Source organism: Triticum dicoccoides, chromosome 7A, assembly GCF_002162155.2.
Source record: "Triticum dicoccoides isolate Atlit2015 ecotype Zavitan chromosome 7A, WEW_v2.0, whole genome shotgun sequence".
Classification (NCBI taxonomy): Eukaryota; Viridiplantae; Streptophyta; class Magnoliopsida; order Poales; family Poaceae; genus Triticum; species Triticum dicoccoides.
The window spans coordinates 137,438,668-137,446,559 of NC_041392.1; the positions used below are offsets into that span (position 1 = coordinate 137,438,668).

A 7,892-nucleotide genomic window follows, 5' to 3' on the forward strand; every position below is an offset into this window, starting at 1 on the left:
TAGTACATGTTAATTAGTAGTAGATGTAGTAGTTAGATGTTAATTAGTAGTAGTAGATGTGCTAGTTTCTTTTTATTTATAGTAAGTTTATATTTAATAAGAACTAGTTGAATTAATAGAACTAGTTTAGTTTTAGTTGAACTAGTTAAGTTTTAGTTGAACTAGTATAGTAAGTAAATTAATAACTAGTTGAACTACTTCATTTTTAGAAAGAACTAGTTTTTTTCTTTTTATACTAAGTTTATATTTAGTAAGAACTAGTTGAATTAATAGAACTAGTTGAACATGCCATATTTGGTGTTATTTTTTAGTTTAAGCAATTATTTCATGTTTTGATTACATCTCCGAGTGGCCTATGTTTTTCCGGAGTGTTGATTAATTTCCGTTCCGGCAAATTTCAGGCGCTCGATATGTCCTTTTTTAGTAAAGGTCATGCCGAATTTTTCCGTGAATTCTGGCATGACTTGTGCTAGAATATGTACAAGTTTAATCTTTGAATTATGAACGTAGGAAATGTCGTACTCGGACGACGACAGTCTCCCGAGGGAGTGCAGTTGGTGCCACGATGATCGAGGTATGTGCGACAGGTTCGTTCAGCTGGATGAAGATCGGCGCTTCAGCATTAAGCTCGAGGAGACCTTCGATGTTGAAACGGTACGCAACAACGACAAGTGTTTTTTTCGTAATTAAGCATGACTTCAACTATTTCAACGTCTAATTTTCATCTTTTACAATTCGACTAGCTTATCCCATGTCATGCAAGACGCTATGTCTTGGAGAGGATGGGTTTGAAGACCATGAAAATTTTCAAACAAAGAAAATACACCTAAGGACCCATCATGATATCGATTTTGAAGTAAATCTGTATGATTTTTATGAGGGTATGATTGTCAGCATGGATCTTGGTGATCCTGACATCGAGCAAGACAATATGGACATTTGGGTCCTTATTGATACGCTTCCGATTCTACCGCAATGTGAGTTTCTCAAACATAGTTATTAACTAATTTATATTGTTTATTTCAAAATAGTTGACAGCTTATTTCCATTGACAGCTTATTTTGAATCTTCAAAGAATGTGCAGAAGATGGTAGACAAAACCCACTACACTGATGGCTCCGAATTAACTTATAAGGAGAAAAATCATCTGATTGCTTATTGTACTTTTTTTGAGAATTACAATACCTATTATCGAACTCCTCCAAATTATGGTGAATACGTGTCACTAGTGCACGTGTTGAACCACGATAACTTCTATGGAGATACCCTGGTAAGATATTTTACTATTACGACATCCGTGCATCTTTTGCATAATTCTAAACTAGTACATCATTGCTAACTACGAAGTTATTACTATGTTTTTCAACAGAAAATCGATTGTGTGCCTCATCTGATGTATTACAATGGTCGCCTTGAAGTTCTGAACCTACAGCCAGGTCATCCTACGGATCTCACCTGTGCATATCGAATTTCTGAAATCGGTGAACACATCCTAATCAAAGAGTGGAAAAAATGTTTGGACATTCGTAAGGAGGTTCTTGGAAGCAACATTAAGCGAAAGGTAAGAATTGGAGACAGAATAATTTGCATTCTCCATAATGGAGAGCGAGGGGCTATCTTATTTTTTGCTATTTTACCTTAGAGAATATAGTAGGTCCTAAGAGAATGTAGTAGGTCCTATGAGGTACAATATGTTTATTATGTGATACAATGTGTTAGAGTTGAAGATGTCAGGAGTACTTGTGATTACGACTAGTGACCAATGATATGATGATGATGATGATGAGTTGTTAATGATATGATGATGATGATGATATTTATTATATCATTGGGTGAAAGAACCGCGGATTAGTTTCAAGTGGATGTCCGTCCACTTGAAACTAGTCCACACGGTTCTTTCACCCCGTGATGTAATAACTCATTATGATGTAAAAACAATTTGTAAATTCCTGTTGTATGAAAATTTGTGTAAAGGTGTACGAATACAACATGAAATAAAAAAGAAATAAAATACGAAATAATAGTAGCAGCGCTGGCAGAGAGAAGCGCTACTACTAATTACCAGCAGCGCTCCTCCTGGAACTCGCTGCTACTAAGTCGATTTAGCCGTAGCGTGGGTGAAGGCACGCTACTGCTATTCGTTAGCTGTAGCGCCTTATCAGTAGCGCACCATCCCGCGCTACTGATAGGTCTAAAACTCGCGCTGCTGCTAGCCTTTTCTCTAGTAGTGAGTATTTACGCACCGAAACTGCTGCATGCACGATACAACTGGCCGATCTATGCACGACATCTAAATCCTGCGGCCAGCGCCCTGTTCAATCATGCATATGTCCGGCCGGATTTTTTTATCGTCCGTGCATTGTCCAAAGAATGTCGTGTGCATAGCACGACTCTTTACGCACCTGTACCAACGGAACATGGCAATCCTGGATTGATATGTATCCGTCATTTCCTACGGCTCCGTCTGCGCGCCTAGCCACTGGAATAGGGCCGGTCCTGAGGGGGGGCAGGGTGGTGGCCGCCACGGGCCCCCACAAGCTAGGGGCCCCCACCCAGGTATGTAGGCACTATGTATAGCAAGTTACTAGGTAGGCCCATGTCAGAAAAAATAATCAAAAGTGTGGCCTTTCAGCCTTCACGTACATGCACGGGATCGCAAGCCGAAAGAGCAGCAGCGGCAGGATTAGCGATAGCCACGCCCTGATTAGCGATCGCTTCCTTCATCCTACACGTAGAAAAAAAAAGACAATGATCTGCTATCCCTAATCCCTTCACGACTTGACCTAAAAAAACTGCGATCGTGATTTCCCTACCTCCCAGCCCTAGGCCGCCGATGCCCGACGGCGGACGCCGACACGCCGTACTGCAGGTCTGCCGCCTGGCTCTTGCTAATTCCGAATTCCCTTCTCCTATTCTCCTTCCTAATCCAGTCCACCGCTGATTTCAGCCCGGGGGCCCCATCGTCAGGCTTGGTCAATTGCTCTCCGACTTTACGCGTTGCCAATAGCACACGGACTGATGCTATGCTATTATGGATTCGACCATCAGAATCAGGTATATTAGATTGGGATTTGCCGTTCCTTGATGTGTATATGGTACTGCCTAATAATCGGTGCAAAAAATACATTTTCATGATTGTGTGTTAGTATGCCGCCGAGAAACAAGACGCATGCATCGGGAAGCAATAAAAGAAAAAGGAAAAAGGCCGCTGATAAATTTGTTTAATCATAGATTGTTGCACAAAATTTGCTAAAACACTCTCTCTTGATGGTTCATCTGATCTTGAGGTATATGCTCTTATTTTTGAATTGAAGATTATGAGATTCACTTTGCCAAATGGCTTAATGTATGCTATGGAGATTTTTGTGCATGTGAGAGAAGTTGATTATTATCCGAATATCTTCATTGCTTATCGCATCTTATTTACTGTGTCTGTGACGGTCGTATTGGCTGAAAGAGGTTTTTCAAATCTGAAATTGTTAAAGAATTATTTGAGGTCAGCAATGACTCAACAGAGGTGGTTTGGCTACCTTATGCATCGACAAGAAATTATTGGATGAGATTAACATCGACCCCACCATAAGTGACTTCGCATCGAGGAATATTAGAAGAAAATTTGAAGATAACATTTATAAATTATTTGACACGCATACTAATTTTCAATGCATTGAAGTGTTATTAATATTTTTTCACATACACACACACACACATATATATATATATATTCATTTTTATTACTATGATGTGTTTATTACGGGTCCCGAATTTTAGTTTCGCCCCGGGCCCCCAAAATCTCAGGACCGGCCCTGCACTGGACGTCCGTACTCTTGCTGTATCTATACGCCCGTATCGAATAAAGTACGCAACGCGTCGTCCGCTTGCTCGTCCAGCTAGCAGGAGCGCGCGAGCTCGTCCGCACCGTAGTAGATGGTGTGAACCTGGTACAATTTGTCACTTCAAACAACTTGAGATACTAGCAAAAGCACTGTCCCAACTAAAAGAACACAAGTTGTTACATATATTTACACCATGCTTTTCTGAAGGGGTAAAGCCAAGAGTACCCCCCACAAACAGAATGTCGACTACACGTATAAGAGGAAACTACTATGCTTGTGCATGCGAATATACTCCAGAGTTACATATGCCACCTCAGGATAATTCATCATTTGTCCAATTCTCTAATTTAAAATACTCCATAACAAATAGATCATGTTGCCAATGCGCTGGAGGGGGGCATGAGAATGTCCTCACACCATTGGTTAATAGATTGGTCTAGGTCAGGCGAGGTCGGAGCAGGCATCTCATGTAGAACACTAACTGTCTTCCATACCTCTTGCGAGAAAGGGCAGTCCTGACATAGGTAGGGACGTAGCCAGGCCCAGGCAACACTGGCCATGGCCTGGGGCGTGGCAACAACTTAATTAATTGACTTTAGCAATTGTAGACACTATTCTGCATTGTTCATCACTACAGTAAGAGGTTGGCATGGGTCGTTACCTTATCATGTCTACGCAACTGGACATAGTGTACGGTGGTATCGTTGGTTGCAGGGCACAAGTGACAGGTAGGGCTAGATTCTCCGAGTGGCAGAGAAGTTTCATGTTTCCACCTTTTCTTTGGTATAATTATCTCAACATGTGTGCTTTCACTGTGCGTCTAATCTACACATGGGAATCCTCTACCATACAATGTGTGTTAGTGCATTCTAAGTGGATTTTAAATCACATTGCATTTAATTGTGACCTGCACAATTTTTCATGCTATTTTTTTTGCTTATGCAGAAATCTTTCACATAGTTTAAATCGTAATGTTTGAATTATTATTCTACACAATATTTAGAAACCATATATTCAAATCCGCTACAACATGTGTGGTATTATCTAGTTCATAGAAGTAATCAGGCTCTGAACTTGTGGATGAGCGGTTGGTTGTAAGTCCACCCGGCGAAGACACTGAAGCGAAGGGGGAGACCAAAATATTTGCCGGGAAGGAAGCCAATCTAGCTAGAAAAACAAATAGTGTGTCAACAAGGTCAATGTGGTCATGACAAAAGGGGAAGACCTCCATCTTGAGTGGGTTTGTTCTAAGGTTAGTCGCTCCGACTAAAGCATCGAGGATGTGGCACAGGGCCAAGAGCTTGTCTTTGTTAGGACTAGCAAAAATTTCGGTGTCATCAAGATAAAATTAATATACAATATATTTGGATTTAGTTATATGCGGGCTTCTTTACTTACCGATTTACATCCTTAGGCCTAATTCCTAAAATAGGCTACGATTGCATCTGGGTTGGATAAACCATACACACCATAGACCACCTCTGGGTTGGATAAACCATAGACACCATATCATACCAACCTCCCATAAGTTTCATGTTTGCTCTGCATAAAAGGGGCAATGTTGGGATTATTTGGCCTAGCCTCCATGTCCTACATGGGTCTTACTTGCTTATTCCAGTTATCACATACACCACATTTTTCTCTAGAAAGCACGGCATACATTTTTCGCCGAATAGTTCAAACATAACGAACACTACATCACAAACTCAGTAACATATGGTTGAAACACACAACTTAGTATTTCTCCCAAAACGAGAGAGAAGTTATTACACTCAGCTGCCCAACCATATGTGAACACATCATGCATCGCCGGATCCAACAATTCTCATTTTGAGATCATAAGTTTTGGCAAACAATTCCTCTCTGTTTTCCTGCAAGTGGTAAATAAGTGGTGAAAAGGTTGAACATAGTAGAGTGCACACCAAAAGAAAGTACTTATGAAGCAAATAGATACATACCTTGAAAAGAAGATACCGTGAGCTGAACCAAACCGTGTATCCGAGGCCCACCATCTCCAGTATTCTTGGGAGCTGAGGGCAATATCACATTTAGTTAAAGATCTAAGATGGCAGAAAGAATTTTACATTCATGCAGAGATCTAATGACTACTGACCAAGGGGATGGAGTCAATTGCTGAAACAACAGCGGACAAAACCCATCCGGCAAAGAAAGCACCGGTGCCATATATGACATATGTGGCCATCTCCTTGAAGCCCAACTGGAGCTTTTCAACAAACAATTAGAAGAATCAACCACATGTGCAAAGAAATAATGTATAACAAATCATATTAATTTGTTTCTGCAAATGATATACAGCCTAATGGGACGCACAAATTCATGTTTCTACTGAAAACTATAAATTATAGAGGCTTTAGTAAGGTTAAGCTGTTTTATTGCCTTGCAAAATTTAGGACTCACAAATTCATCCTTCTAAACATTTTTTTTTGCGAGCTCATCCTTCTAAACATGTTCACAACCTTACTAGCTCAATTGTAGGAGTATATAATACTCCATCCGTTCCTAAATATTTGCCTTTTTAGAGATTTCAAATGGACTACCACATATGGATGTATATAGACATATTTTAAAGTGTAGATTCATTCATTTTGCTCCGTATGTACTCACTTATTGAAATCTCAAGAAAGACAAATATTTAGAAACGGGGGGAATAATAATAATCAAAATTAAATTACAATATTTTTTTGGGAATGCCAAGGAGCCGGTCGACTAAAATTTCCCTTTGAGACAGTTGATTTTGTCAGGATCAATCTCAAGCGTTAGATAAAAAAGAAACAGTCTAGATTACGTCTTCTTCCTTCTTCCTAAAAACAGATCCGCCAGTGTTCTTCTTCCTCCGCCGCATGTTGCCACTGGCCGGGTCGCCTGCTGCCACCCCTGCGACCGCCTCGCCGCACCGCCGTCCCCTAAACCGCCCCCACCGCATGTCTTGCCCCCGCCCCCGTCCATCCCTCTAGCCTCGGGCTATGACAGGTTTTTCTCCGGCGAACTTGCACCACCGCCGTGCCATCTCCCCCACCCCGACCCTAAGATAGATGGTGGGGTAGCCTGCCAGCGAGCTTCTTCCTCTCCTCCGGCGAGTTTCTTCCTCCCCTCCGGCTGTTTCTCCCTTCTAGCGAAATCGACTGCCCCAAATTCAAAAGTCAGGTGACTGATATGTAGCTATTCTGTATTTCTTTCTGTGTAACTCCACGCCAAGATCCACAACAACTCCCCCGCCCCCCGTCTAAACATAGCCACAAAAGTACCTTTGACGCAATACAACAAACAAGTCACGTGCAAAGCAGGGAAGTCACCTTGTCGGCAGCCACCTCGTCACCGACGATGTCCACCGCCACCAGGTTGTGCCCGAACGGCGTGGCCGCGGCCATCCTTATTGCATCCGTAACCCCCACCTCCGTGCCGGAGCAGCGCAGCCCTGCAAAAACACACCGCCACAACAAAAGAATCCTCAGGTTAGGCTTCCATCCGTTCGGCCGGTAAATCCGACGAGCGTGAGAGCGTCCTGTTCTGTTCCCGAACTAGACCTGTAGTTGGGAGGCCGCGGCGGCGGAGGGAGAGACGGGCAGGCACCGGAGCGGCGAGCGCGACGTCGCACGGGGGTGCGCGTCCGCGCGGGAGGTGGGGAAGGGCGGCGGCGGCGGGGGTGCTGATGCAGAGCAAGGCCGCCATTGCGTCAGCTTTGTTCCGCCGCAGTTCGAGTGTCTGCCGAGGCTGTGAGGGCGATGCTTTCGCGGCGCTCTATATATACACCGGCGCTCCTACTGTTTCGTTTGCCTTTCTTGTTTTTAGAAGAGTTTTATGTGTGTGTGTGTGTGTCAGTGTGTGTAAGTGTGTTTCTACTGTCTTTGGAGTGTTCTTAAACTGACGTAGCATGTCCATGTGACAGCTTATGTGTGCCTGCTCGTTGCTACTGCGTTTGGAGGGTAGCCATGCCGACTTTTGTCGCGGTTTATTTATGTACACCTGTGCGTTTCTACTACTGACCGTTCTTTTTGAGATGCGTCTCTACCAACCATGAATTGCATGCAGCACACC

General features: G+C 42.8%; 1 protein-coding gene across 2 annotated transcripts; it reads right to left on the minus strand.

Moving 5' to 3' along the window:
- Window positions 1–5,345: 5,345 nt before the first annotated feature.
- LOC119330366 (protein CURVATURE THYLAKOID 1B, chloroplastic-like) lies at window positions 5,346–7,642 on the minus strand. 2 transcript variants are annotated; one of them, XM_037603473.1, is made up of 5 exons: window positions 7,382–7,642; window positions 7,151–7,272; window positions 5,950–6,054; window positions 5,795–5,866; window positions 5,346–5,707 (listed from the first exon to the last, which is right to left on the minus strand). In XM_037603473.1, exons 1-5 carry the CDS (start codon window positions 7,524–7,526, stop codon window positions 5,636–5,638), a joined length of 516 nt encoding a protein of 171 aa, XP_037459370.1. In that variant the 5' UTR covers window positions 7,527–7,642; the 3' UTR covers window positions 5,346–5,635. The 2 variants fall into 2 exon arrangements, with proteins under 2 accessions (XP_037459370.1, XP_037459369.1); XM_037603472.1 differs by having other exon boundaries at window positions 5,950–6,060; window positions 7,382–7,640.
- Window positions 7,643–7,892: the final 250 nt, after the last annotated feature.

Coding starts and splice junctions, on each gene's coding strand:
- LOC119330366 (XM_037603472.1), bottom strand. CDS start 7,526: ATGGCGGCCTTGCTCTGCATCAGCACCCCCGCCGCCGCCGCCCTTCCC. Junction 7,273..7,381: donor CCGCGGCCTCCCAACTACAG/GTCTAGTTCGGG, acceptor GTGTTTTTGCAG/GGCTGCGCTGCTCCGGCACG. Junction 6,061..7,150: donor ACGAGGTGGCTGCCGACAAG/GTGACTTCCCTG, acceptor TTTGTTGAAAAG/CTCCAGTTGGGCTTCAAGGA.